At 39.3% G+C, this 14,085-nt stretch overlaps 1 protein-coding gene and 1 non-coding gene across 3 annotated transcripts in view; one reads left to right on the top strand and one right to left on the bottom strand.

Moving 5' to 3' along the window:
- The window catches only part of RNF141 (ring finger protein 141), a 48,351-nt gene that overhangs the window by 12,290 nt on the left and 21,976 nt on the right, over window positions 1–14,085 (bottom strand). For both annotated transcript variants that reach the window (XM_060159677.1, XM_060159676.1), the window contains one exon: window positions 739–920. In XM_060159677.1, the coding sequence (XP_060015660.1) occupies window positions 739–920 (182 nt within the window). The remainder of the gene's footprint in view (window positions 1–738; window positions 921–14,085) is intronic.
- Window positions 6,273–6,379, top strand: LOC132526637 (U6 spliceosomal RNA). Its single transcript, XR_009542628.1, has one exon. It is a non-coding gene; the product is annotated as a U6 spliceosomal RNA (small nuclear RNA).

Here is a 14,085-nt window from a genome sequence, read left to right as displayed (position 1 = left end):
TGTATGACAATAAGACAGGATGTCAACATGTCTGGACCCACATAAGCCTTTTTCCAATGAGGCATTTATAAAGTTAAATTATGGTCATGGTTGTCAAATGGCAACAGGTGGGAGTTTTCACATGCCAAAAGCATTACAGAGAAGGAAAAGAAAGTTTAGATAGAACAATAATATATTAGGCCTGAGTAAACAAGCACCATCACAGAAAATGCTGTCTGACTTCATTTCCTTCTGGTAACTCAGTACATGCAATATGTGTACCAACTACTTGTTCATTCCTGAATGGACTGCCAAGTCCTGGAGACAGTATTTACAATGTTAATGCTCCAATTAGTCAGATATCTTTAAGAAAAACTGGAATGGTTTTGCCAGATTCTTGGACCTAATTCCCTGAAGAGCTTTGATTGTCTAAGAACCTAAATGCCTATTATAAGAGGGGTATTAACTATATCCTTTGTCATTAAATGCAAGCAGGTAGAGCGAAGAGTGGATTCATGGAAACTAGATTGACAGAAGCATTACCTGGTGTGAGCCACTTTAGTTTTTCTTTTATTTGGCACTCTAACAATGTCCTGAAACACAGAATAATCCAAAAGCAGATCTGGGATATAATATCAACTAAGACAAAAAGTAATGTGATTTAAGATGTCATGGAGAACACCAGCAAAAACATTAATGCGATTTCAGTACTTTGCATGTTGGAAAATAAGAGAAACATGGTATTTATGAACTGTATACCTTCCCATCCAAAGACTAGCCTGACAAGATGTTACAGATGATGAGTTTTCATCAGGGTCTTCAGAGGTGGAGCTCTGTGCCAATACTCCTGCTGCTTGACTTGTGATGTCTTTATAAAGCTGCATAAACTGGTACAAATTCATGATCCGTGATGCTTCCACAATGCCACTGCTTTTGTTAATCTAAAAATACAAAGAAAATGAAAAAAAAAAGTTGATAATTTTTTTGATCAATTTTTCCCAAAAAAGGGGAACAAATATTTAGTCAAACATCCTAGGAAACAGAAGTTTTCAAAGTTTGCAAATTACCTAACAAGAGAGCAAGAGTCTGAGCAAATGAATAATATCATGTCCCCTACATTTGTGGGGTTCAAAATATACAATATTATATCATGTGATACTCAAAATAACCTGTAGGGTTGATTAGCGATCATCCTGTTTAGTTGTTGAGGTCAGGCAACTTTCCCAGAATTAAGAAACTAATTTTAGAGATCAGTATTGACAATCCTTTTCATTTTAATTTATTTAAAGAATTTCTTTTTTTTAAAATTAAGGTTCAGTTTTTAAAAATATTTATTTATTCATTTATCATTTATTTTGGCTGTGCCGGGTCTTAGTTGCGGTATACAGGATCTTCGTTGTGGCACATGGGATCTTTAGTTGCAGCATGCATGTGGGATCTAGTTCCCCGATCAGGGATCAAACCCGGGCCCTCTGCATTGGAAGTGCGGAGCCTTACCCACTGGACCACCAGGGAAGCCCCTATAGAATTTTTTAATTAAAGATTTATTTGAATCCAACAACCACATGCCATTCTACTATAACTGAAACAACAGATTTCCTTCTTGAATATTTTAAGTTCTATTATATACCAAAACTTACAATCTGGAGACATGAGAAAGTGAAGTACAACAGTTAGGTTATATTAAAAAGACATGATTATAGCAACATTTCAATATTTTGAATAAAATAATAATATTTGTAACTAGCATTTATTATTACTTGAGAGGGCAGTAAGAGAAAAAACAGAATCAAGTATGAATCAGATTCCACTGTGAAAATGGTAGAACCATCTCTAGTAATCAGAAAATTCATTAAATTTGGGGAAGGTAAGGTCTCTACAGAGATGCAAATATGTAAGATTCTTTGTAATAAAAGACTATACATGGGGTAGAGAACAAATAAATAGCATTAAAGGTGACAGGAATTTATACAGGCTTACAAAATAAGACTTTCAGAGCTGAGGAAACTGGGCCAGTCTTCCTCTGGAACTGCACAGTTCAGAAATTAGGGAATAATTCATATAAACTTAGTATTTAATAGCAAAGCTCATCAAACTTCAATTTTTTAAATTGAAGTATAGTTGATGTACAATATAAATTACAGGTATACAATATAGTGATTCACAATTTTTAAAGGTTATACTCCATTTATAGTTATTATATTAGCTATATTCCCTGTGTTGTACAATATATTCTTGTAGCTTATTTTATACCTCATAGTTTGTACCTCTTAATCCCCTCCCTTTATATTGCCCCTACCCACCCACCCCTGCCACTGGTAACCACTAGTTCGTTCTCTATATCCGTGAGTCTTCTTTTTTGTTATATTCGCTACAAACTGTTATTATTATAATCATACAATTCACATAATATTTATCAAGTACCCATTATGTGGGTGTTACACGTACTATGTGCACTGCTCTAGGCACTGGTGACATAGTGTGTAAAAACCAGACAAAAATCCCTGTCTTCATGGAGGTTACACTATAGGTAGGAGAGACAGACAAATAAAATACAGATTAGATAAAATGGAAATAAGTGCTATGGAGAATATTAAACAGAGGAGAGAAAATGCTGAAAGGCTACAGGGAAGGACTCACAGAGTAGGTGACATTTAGGAACTAAAGAGGTGCACGAATCAGTCATATGGATATCTGGGGGAAAGAGCATTCCAGGATGACAGTCAAGTGCAAAGGCAGAAGTGAATCTGGCAAGGAGCCAAGCGTGGCTGGAACAGAATGAGAGAGAGAGGAGTGGTTGAAGATAGGGTTAGGGAGTGAGGTAGGGGCAGAATGTATAGAACTTTGCTGTTCATAGTAATGACTTTGGTTTTTACTCCAAGGGCATGGCAAGTCACTGGAGGGTTTTGAGCCAAGGAGTAATAAGATCTAATTTCATTTCAGATTATGAGTGGAATAGAGTGGTTATTGTGCTGAGACTAGACATAATGGGGACAAGGGCAGAAGCAGGGAGACGAGTTAGAAGGCTATTGGAATAATCCCAGTGAGAGATGATGGTTGCTAGGAATAAGGTGATAGTAATGACAATGGTAAGAGTTGGTCACATTCTGAATATATTTTGAAGAGAAACCTGACAGGATTCACTCATACACTGACTGTGGGGTGGGTATAAGAGAAAAAGAGAAGTCAAGGATGACTCCAAGGTGTTGGTCTAAGTAAAAAGATGGATGAAAATAAAATAATTCATGAAGCTTCTTAACAGCCACCTTAGTCCATAATTTTAATTAACCCATTAATTTTTCTAATATTATTCCCACAAAATATTCCATTTAAACATTATTTAGATTATTTTTTTATAATGTTTGCGTATAACCGCCACAGCAGATAGCAGATACTCAGGATAAGGTCTTACTGTAAATTGGCTTTTAGTTGCTTAAGATTAAGAAATATAAAATTTCAGTCTACTATCAGCTTTTTTTTTTTTTTTTTTTGCGGTACGCGGGACTCTCACTGTTGTGGCCTCTCCCGTTGCGGAGCACAGGCTCCGGTCGCGCAGGCTCAGCGGCCATGGCTCACGGGCCTAGCCGCTCCGCGGCATGTGGGATCTTCCCGGACGGGGGCACGAACCCGCGTCCCCTGCATCGGCAGGCGGACTCTCAACCACTACGCCACCAGGGAAGCCCTACTATCAGCTTTTTATACTGGACTTTAACTCTTTTTTTCTAATGTTAACACTGACTTCTCATAGAGTCTTTCAAAAAGAAACTAAGAAATGCAAATAAAACATTTCTTTAGATCTAAAATCAAGAAAAATTATACAAATGAAAGGTCTGATTGCCTATGTTTTTAATACTTTTGTTTTTCTAACTTAGAATCTTATTTTAAGGATGATGTTTAATCACCATAAAGATATAATGGTTAGAGATACTGAGGCAAAAAAAATTTTTTTTGACTAATAGTAAAATCAAACATTAATTCTGTGTTTGCCAAAGAAGAGCAACAGAAAACTAAGGGATCAGAAATCTGCTACATTCATATTCCTACAGTTTTCTACAATTTCTACTGGGCCCTTCAATGTGAGCTGAGTAATTTATAAAACCAAGATGGAGAATGTAATTTAGGTACTATACTATATCAATACACAAGGAAAGCTTCAACCTATCCCAGTCATTTAAAATGAGAATATTTCTTCAACAGATTTTTGTTCACTCAACATATATTGAGTTCTTACCAGGTACTAAGCATTACAGGCTGTAAGAGATATAAGGATGAATCTAGACAGAGTTCCTGCTCTCAGGAGCTTATTAATATCTTCTAGGGAAACTAAGAACCTAAACAAATAATTTTAGTCATAACGTAAAATTTAATCATGAAGTATAAATAAAGTGCTTTTGGAGTTTAGAAGAGCCAAAAAAATTTCTTTAGGTTAACTTTATGGATGAGATGGTATTTGAGGTGGACCTTTAAGGAGACCTCAAATTTAGACATGCAGAAATAAAAGATGTGGCAGAAACTACTGGCTGATTATCCAAATGCCATTCCCAGTTTTTACTGTGCCAGTAGTGCCCTAATTTTGTTTTGGTGACTACCACTCCCTGAAATGACTCAGGAGTCAATCCTTGTTAGTCTCATCTAAATCAATCACAGTAATCACATCCCCTCTGCCAGTGTAGGTGTAAGAAGGGGAATGTGAGCTAATATTGACCCAGTGAGTTTGAAAGAGGGATCTGCTAGGTCTTTGAATTAACCAATCGAGGAGGTACTTTATATTAGGGTTTCTTGATAAGTGAGAAAATAAACACTGTTTTTGTTTAAACTGGTGGAATAGGGTTTTTTTGTGACTTGTATCTGATGGCAATTTAAACAACAGAGGAATGGACATTCTAGATGAGGGGACTCAGTGAGCAGAGGCATCGAGATAGGAAAGTAACAGCTATACAGCCTTAAATTAGTTAAGCCTGGTGACTGCAGAAGGGGATAGTGGTAAAACAGAAAAGATAGCTTGGAGCCATATTGTAGAGGGCCTCAAATGCCAGGTCCAAGAGTTGGGACTATTTTGAAGCCAAGGAAGAATTGCTGAGGAATTTTAAACAGAAAAGTGATCTGATGAGAGCTGTGCTTTAGAAAGGTTATTCTCACAGCATCATAAATTAGAACTGAGGTGGAGTCAAGATGGCGGTGTAGGAAGACGTGGGGTTAGCGTCTCCCCACAACTAGGGCGACTGCCAGCCAATGGTGGGAGACTCTGACGTCCAAGGAGATGTGAGGAACCCCAAAGTGAATTGGTAGGACGTATGGGGGACTGAGGCAGGAGGACAAGTGGAGGCCAGACAGGATCGGTGCCCCTGAGGCCAGGGAGATCAGGAGAGGCAGGCGGGAGGGACTCTCTGGGAAGAGTGGGAAAGGAGTGCGGGGCAACTGCCCTGCCCATTCGGGCCCGGGGAGGCTGATGAGGTCCCAGGCTGATCCCCTGCCCTCAAAATCCCCTCCAGGCCACATGGGTCCTTGGAGGTACAGGAGGGAGGCCAGAGGAGATCAGGAGAGGCAGGTGGGAGGGGCCCTCCCAGACCGGAGGAGAGGAGAAGAGGGCGTTTGCCCCACCCATTTGAGCCCAGGAAGCCTGCTGGGCTCCCAGGTGAGGTCTGCTGCCCTCTGAGACCCGGGGTGGGGGGCACACCTGGGCCCCTTCTGTTCCTTGAGCCTCAGCTCCACCCCCCCCACAGCCCACAGGGCCTTTTCCAGCCCTGTGGGTCCTGAGCATTGTCCCTGCCCACCACCCAAACCTCACCAATGTTTAGGCCCCACCCTCCACAGCCAAGGCCTCCCCCCACCCTTTTTTTTTCTTTTCCTCCCTCCTCTTTTTTACTATTGTGGTACTGATGTACCTTCTGGTTGTTGAGTCATCTATATTTTCATTTTTATATTCTTCCTAGCATATCTGTTAGTTTCCTAGTCTAATTTTATTTTTAACTTTGTTATTGTTCTTTTTTTTATTTTGCCACCCCAGGTGGCTGGCAGGATCTTGGTTCATGAGCCTGGGGTCAGGCTGAAGCTCCTGTGGTGGGAACTCCGAGTCTGAACCACTGGCTAACAGAGAACCTCAGACCCCAGGGAATATTCATCGGAGCGAGGTCTCATGGAGTTCCTCATCTCGGCAGCAAGACCCAGCTCTAGCCAATAGCCTATAAACCCCAGTGTTGGAAGACTCAGGCCAAACAACCAGTAAGACAGGAATACAACCCCACTCATTAAAAAAAAAAAAAAAAAATGAGATGGCAAAAAAACATGTCACAGTGCTCGCTTTGGCAGCACATATACTAAAATTGGAATGATACAGAGAACATTAGCATGGCCCCTGCGCAAGGATGACACGCAAATTCGTAAAGCGTTCCGTATTTTTACACATGTATATGTATAGCTGATTCACTTTGTTATAAAGCAGAAACTAACACACCATTGTAAAGCAATGATACTCCAATAAAGATGTTAAAAAAAAATATGTCACAGATGAAGGAGCAAGGAAAAAAGCTACAAGACCAAATAAATGAACAGGAAATAGGTAATTTACCTGAAAAAGAATTCACAGTAATGATAATAAAGATGATCCAGAATCTTGGAAATAGAATGGAGGCATGGATTGAGAAAATACAAGAAATGTTTAACAAAGATCTAGAAGAATTAAAGAACAAACAAACACAGATGAACAACACAATAACTGAAATGAAAAATACTAGAAGGAATCAATAACAGAATAACTGAGGGAGAAGAACGAATAAGTGAGCTGGAAGACAAAATGGTGGAAGTAACTGCCAAGGAGCAGAATAAAGGAAAAAAGAATGAAAAGAATTGAAGGCAATCTCAGAGACCTCTGGGATAACACTAAATGCACCAACATTCGAAGTATAGGGGTCCCAGAAGAAGAAGAGAAAAAGGGTCTGAGAAAATATTTGAAGAGATTATGGTTGAAAACTTCCCTAACATGGGAAAGGAAATAGTCATCCAAGTCCAGGAAGCACAGAGAGTCCCATACAGGATAAACCCTAGGAAAAACACACCAAGACACATATTAATCAAACTAACAAAAATTAAATTCAAAGAAAAAATATTAAAAGCAGCGAGGGAAAAACAAAAAATAACATACAAAGGAGTCCCCATAAGGTTATCAGCTGATTTTTCAGCAGAAACTTTGCAGGCCAGAAAGGAGTGGAAGGATATACTTAAAGTGATGAAAGAGAAACACCTACAGTTAAGATTACTCTACCCAGAAGGATCTGATTCAGATTAGATGGAGAAATCAAAAGCTTTTTCAGACAAGCAAAACCTAAGAGAATTCAGCACCACCAAACCAGCTTTACAACAAATGCTAAAGAAACTTCTCTAAGCAGGAAACACAAGAGAAGAAAAAGAGTCACAAAAACAAACCCAAAACAATTAAGAAAATGGTAATAGGAACATGCATGTCGATAACCTTTAATGTAAATGGATTAAATGCCCCAACCAAAAGACACAGACTGGCTGAATGGATACAAAAACAAGACCCATATATATGCTGTCTACAAGAGACCCACTTCAGACCTAGGGATACATACAGACTGAAAGTGAAGGGATGGAAAAAGATATTCCATGCAAATGGAAATCAAAAGAAGCTGGAGTAGCAATACTCGTATCAGATAAAATAGACTTTAAAATAAAGACTGTTACAAGAGATAAGGACATTACATAATGATCAAGGGATCAATCCAAGAAAAAAATGTAACAATTATAAATATTTATGCACCCAACACAGGAGTACCTCAATACATAAGGCAAATGCTAAAACCACCATAAAAGGGTAAATCAACAGTAACACAATAACAGTAGGGGACTTTAACACCCCACTTACACCAATGGACAGATCATCTAAACAGAAAATAAATAAGGAAACACAAGCTTTAAATGACACAATAGACCAGATAGATTTAATTGATATTTATAGGACATTCCATCTGCAAGTGGCAGAATACACTTTCTTCCCAAGTGCACATAACATTCTCCAGGACAGATCACATTTTGGGCCACAAATCAAGCCTCAGGAAATTTAAGAAAACTGAAATCATATCAAGCATCTTTTCTGACCACAACACTATGAGGTTGGAAATCAATTACAGGAAAAAAACTGTAAAAAACACAAATACATGGAGGCTAAACAGTGAGATACTAAATAATCAAGAGGTCACTGAAGAAATCCAAGAAGAAATTTAAAAAATACATAGAAACAAATGACAATGAAAACACGACACTCCAAAACCTATGGGATGCAGCAAAAGCAGTTCTAAGAAATTGCTAAGTTTATAGCAATTCAATCTCACCTCAAGAAACAAGAAAAATCTCAAATAAACAATCTAACCCTACACTTAAAACAACTAGAGAAAGAATAACAAAGAAAACCCAAAGTCAGTAGAAGGAAAGAAATCATAAATATCAGAGCAGAAATAAATGAAATAAAAATGAAGAAAACAATAGCAAAGATCAATAAAACTAAAATCTGGTTTTTTGAGAAGATAAACAAAATTGATAAACCCTTAGTTAGACTCATCAAGAAAAAAAGGGAGAGGACGCAAATCAATAAAATTAGAAATGAAAAAGGAAAAATCACAACTGACACTGCAGAAATACAAAGGACTACAAGAGACTACTACGAACAACTATGTGCCAATAAAATGGACAACCATGAAGAAATGGACAAATTCTTGGAAAGGTACAATTTTCCAAGACTGAAGCAGGAAGAAACAGAAAATATAAACAGACCAATCACAAGCACTGAAATTGAAACTGTGATTAAAAAATCTTCCAATAGGGCTTCCCTGGTGGCGCAGTGGTTGAGAGTCTACCTACCGATGCAGGGGACACGAGTTCGTGCCCTGGTCCAGGAAGATCCCACATGCCGCGGAGTGGCTGGGCCTGTGAGCCATGGCCGCTGAGCCTGCGCGTCCAGAGCCTGTGCTCCGCGACGGGAGAGGCCACAGCAGTGAGAGGCCTGCGTACCACACACACACACAAAAATCTTCCAATAAACAAAAGCCCAGGACCAGAGGGATTCACAGGTGAATTCTACCAGACACTTAGAGAAGAGCTAACACCTATCCTTCTCAAACTCTTCCAAAATATAGCAGAAGGAGGAACACTCCCAAACTCATTCTATGAGGCCACCATCACCCTAATACCAAAACTAGACAAAGATGTCACAAAAAAAGAAAACTACAGGCCAATATCACTGATGAACATAGATGCAAAAATCCTCAACAAAATACTAGCAAACAGAATCCAACAACACATTATAAGGATCCTACACCAAGATCAAGTGGGATTTATCCCAGGGATGCAAGGATTCTTCAATATATGCAAATCAATCAATGGAATACACCACATTAACAGATTAAGTAATAAAAACCATATGATAATCTCAATAGATGCAGGAAAAGCTTTCAACAAAATTCAACACCCATTTATGATAAAAACCATCCAGAAAATGAGCATAGAAGGAACTTACCTCAACATAATAAAGGCCATATATGACAAACCCACAGCCAACATCACTCCCAAAAGTGAAAAAATGAAACCATTTCCTCTAAGATCAGGAACAAGACAAGGTTGCCCATTCTCACTGCTACTATTCAACATCGTTTAGGAAGTCCTAGCCACAGCAGTCAGAGAAGAAAAAGAAATAAAAGGAATACAAATTGGAAAAGAAGAAGTAAAACTGTCACTGTTTGCAGATGACATGATACTATACATAGAAAATCCTAAAGATGCCACCAGAAAACTACTAGAATTAATCAATGAATTTGCTAAGGTTGCAGGATACAAAATCAATGCACAGAAATCTCTGGCATTCTTATACACCGACAATGAAAAATCAGAAAGAGAAATTAAGGAAACACTCCCATTTACCACTGCAACAAAAATAAAATACCTAGGAATAAAGCTGCCTAAGGAGGTGAAAGACTTATACTCAGAAAACTATAAAACACTGATGAAAGAAATCAAAGATGACATAAACAGATGGAGGAATACACCATGTTCTTGGATTGGAAGAATCAATAATGTGAAAATGGCTATACTACCCAAAGCAATCTACAGATTCAATGCAATCCCTAACAAACTACCAATGGCATTCTTCACAGAATTAGAACAAAAAATTTTACAATTCGTATGGAAACACAAAAGACCCCAAATAGCCAAAGCAATCTTGAGAAAGAAAAACGGAGTTGGAGGAATGAGGCTTCCAGATTTCAAACTATACCACAAAGCTACAGTAATCAAGACAGTATGGTAGTGGCACAAAACCAGAAATATAGATCAATGGTACAAGATAGAATGCCCAGAGATAAACCCATGCACATATGGGCACCTAATTTACAACAAGGAGGCAAGAACATACAGTGGAGAAAAGACAGCCTCTTCAGTAAGTGGTGCTGGGAAAACTGGACAGCTACATGTAAAAGAATGAAATTATAGGGCTTCCCTGGTGGTGCAGTGGTTGATAGTCTGCCTGCTGATGCAGGGGACTCGGGTTCGTGCCCCGGTCTGGGAAGATCCCACATGCCGCGGAGCGGCTGGGTCCGTGAGCCATGGCCGCTGAGCTTGTGCATCCGGAGCCTGTGCTCCACAGCAGGAGAGGCCACAACAGTGAGAGGCCCATGTACAGAAGAAAAAAAAAAAAAAAGAATGAAATTAGAATACTACCTAACACCATACACAAAAATAAACTCCAAATGGATTAAAGCCTTAAATGTAAGACCAGACACTATAAACCTCTTGGAGGAAAACATAGGAAAAACACTCTTTGACATAAGCCACAGCAAGATCTTTTTTGACCCACCTCCTAGAGTAATGGAAATAAAAACAAAAATAAACAAATGGGACTTAATTAACCTTAAAGCTTTTGCACAGCAAAGGAAACCATAAACAAGACAAAAAGACAACACTCAGAATGGGAGAAAATATTTGCCAATGAAACAACAGACAAAGGATTAATCTCCAAAATATACAAACAGCTCATGGAGCTCAATATCAAAATAACAATCCAGTTAAAAAATGGGCAGAAGACCTAAAGAGACATTTCACCAAGGCAGACATACAGATAGCCAAGAGGCACATGAAAAGATGCTCAACATCACTAATTACTAGAGAAATGCAAATCAAAACTACAATGAGGTATCACCTCACGGTGGTCAGAATGGCCATTATCAAAAAATCTAGAAACAATAAATGCTGAAAAGGGTGTGATGAAAAGGGAACCTTCCTGCACTGTTGGTGGGAATGTAAATTGATACAACCACTATGGAAAACAGTATGGAGGTTCCTTAAAAAGCTAAAAATAGAATTACCATGTGACCCAGCAATCCCACTACTGAGCATGTACCCTGAGAAAACCATAATTCAAAAAGAGACACGGGGGCTTCCCTGGTGGCACAGTGGTTGAGAGTCCGCCTGCCGATGCAGGGGACACGGGTTCGTGCCCTGGTCCGGTAAGATCCCACGTGCCGCGGAGCGGCTGGGCCCGTGAGCCGGGGCCGCTGAGCCTGCGCGTCCGGAGCCTATGCTCCGCAACGGGAGAAGCCACAACAGTGAGAGGCCCGCATACCGCAAAAAAAAAAAAAAAAAAAAAAAAGACATGGGGCTTCCCTGGTGGTGCAGTGGTTGATAGTCTGCCTGCTGATGCAGGGGACGCAGGTTCATGCCCTGGTCCGGGAAGATCCCACATGCCGTGGAGTGGCTGGGCCTGTGAGCCATGGCCGCTGAGCCTGCGCGTCTGGAGGCTGTGCTCCGCAACGGGAGAGGCCACAACAGTGAGAGGCCTGCGTACCGCAAAAAAAAAAAAAAAAAAAAAAAGACATGTACCATAATGTTCACTGCAGCTCTATTTACAATAGACAGGACATGGAATCAACCTAAATGTCCATTGATAGATGAATGGATAAAGAAGATGTGGCACATATATACAATGGAATATTACTCAGCCATAAAAAGAAATGAAATTGAGTTATTTGTAGTGAGGTGGATGGACCTAGAGTCTGTCATACAGAATGAAATAAGTCAGAAAGAGAAAAACAAATACCATATGCTACGCATATATATGGAATCTAAAAAAAAAAAGGTACTGATGAACCTAGTTGCAGGGCAGGAATAAAGAGGTAGACACAGAATATGGACTTGAGGAAATGGGGTGGGAGAGTGAAGCTGGGGCGAAGAGAGAGTAGCATCAACATATATACACTACTGAATGTAAAATAGTTGGCTGGTGGGAAGCAGCAGCATAGCACAGGGAGATCGGCTCGGTGCTTTGTAATGACCTATGGGGGTGGGATAGGGAGGATGGGAGGGAGGCTCAAGAGGAAGGGGATATGGGGACATGTGTATGTATATGGCTGATTTGCTTTGTTGTGCAACAGAAACTAACAGTATTGTGAAGCAATTATACTCCAATAAAGATCTATTAAAAAAATAATAAATAAATAAATTGGAATTAGGAGAAGAGTCTGAAGGCGTGGAGATTAATCACTGAATCTAAAGTAATCTGGATGAGAAGAAAGAGGGGCCTGAGCATTAGTTACAGTCTCCTTGAGAGTGTGAACTTTGTGTTACAAGTAAACTCAAGTGAAACCTAGTAGAGATAAAACTGAAAAGATCAGCTGGATGGTTACTGTGGAAGAGAGAGTAAGAAAAGGAGAAAGAATGCACAGTTCTCAGAAATGACCTTTGTCACTAGAGTTCTTATAAATTCACCCATGTGTCCTCTGAAGTTGACTTTCAAATAGTCCTGAAAGATTATGTGCAGTGTAAACTCAAAGATGATGGGAGTACTGTATGGGATTTACTTAGTCTATTTGAATGGTTTTACATGTTTTAAGCACAGTTCTTCATTTCTTCTTTACCTTATTCCTTTGCAAATTCAAAAGTTGCAGATTCCCAAAGTTCTTTTGGGAGTATGCATATTTATAACACTGTGAAAAACCGCTTATGAACGTAATATAAATATAATATAAACCCCAAAACAAACAGAAAATGGAAAAATATGTGTTTGGTATACAGTTTTTAAAAAAAATAAATTTATTTATTTGTTTTTTATTTTTGGCTGTGTTGGGTCTTTGTTGCTGCGTGCGGGCCTTCTCTAGTTGCAGTGAGCAGGGGCTACTCTTCGTTGTGGTGCGTGGGCTTCTCCTTGTGGTGGCTTCTCTTATTGTGGAGCACGGGCTCTAGGCGTGCGGGCTTCAGTAGTTGTGGTGTACGGGCTGTAGAGTACAGGCTCAGTAGTTGTGGTGCACGGGCTTAGCTGCTCTGCGGCATGTGGGATCTTTCTGGACCAGGGCTCGAACCCATGTCCCCTGCACTGGCAGGGGGTTCTTAACCACTGCGCCACCAGGGAAGCCCTGGTATACAGTTTTTGAGCCCAGTAATCTAAGTATAAATAACAAAATGTGATCTTGGATCAAGCTGTATTTCAGTGTGTATTCTGTTACTATGATTTGTGACATATTATACACTATATAAAGTTACACTGCTACCCACACCACACTGTATCACATTAACTACCTCTGTCATGAATAATGCAAAATATTTTTGAATGATGGTTCTCTGGCAGCTGTTAAGTGCTTTTTAACATTTGGACTTAAAAAAAATCAATAAGCAAATGTTCAGTGTTGATAGACCCAGCTGAGTGGTATTAAACTATACTATATATTTTCTCTAAATCAACTGTAAACTTTAACAGGCGCCATTCAACTTCAGGCACTTAGCCAAGTCTGGAATTAAGATCTCTCTGTCTTTGTTCCTCTAATCCTTTTTAAAGTTCTTTTATTACTTAAATAATTAGACCTTCAAATTCGATCAACTAAACACAATCAATCCTACTCCACTTATAGCATAGTAGTGGCATATCAACCCACTGGGGAAATGTGACATATTATTTGGGTAACATCCAGGGTCCATGATACAAAAGAAAAAAATCTCCTTACCCAGGAGTTCTTCATGGATTGATCAGGAGTTGAAATAAAGGCATTCATGAATGCCCAACTTATTGTTTATATGCATATGGTGATTTTATTGTGTTTTAGAGCAAGGGTT

Source organism: Lagenorhynchus albirostris, chromosome 9 (genome assembly GCF_949774975.1).
Source record: "Lagenorhynchus albirostris chromosome 9, mLagAlb1.1, whole genome shotgun sequence".
NCBI classification, from domain to species: Eukaryota; Metazoa; Chordata; class Mammalia; order Artiodactyla; family Delphinidae; genus Lagenorhynchus; species Lagenorhynchus albirostris.
The sequence above is the reverse complement of the archived record's forward strand: the minus strand, read 5'-3'. Positions and strand labels throughout refer to the sequence as shown.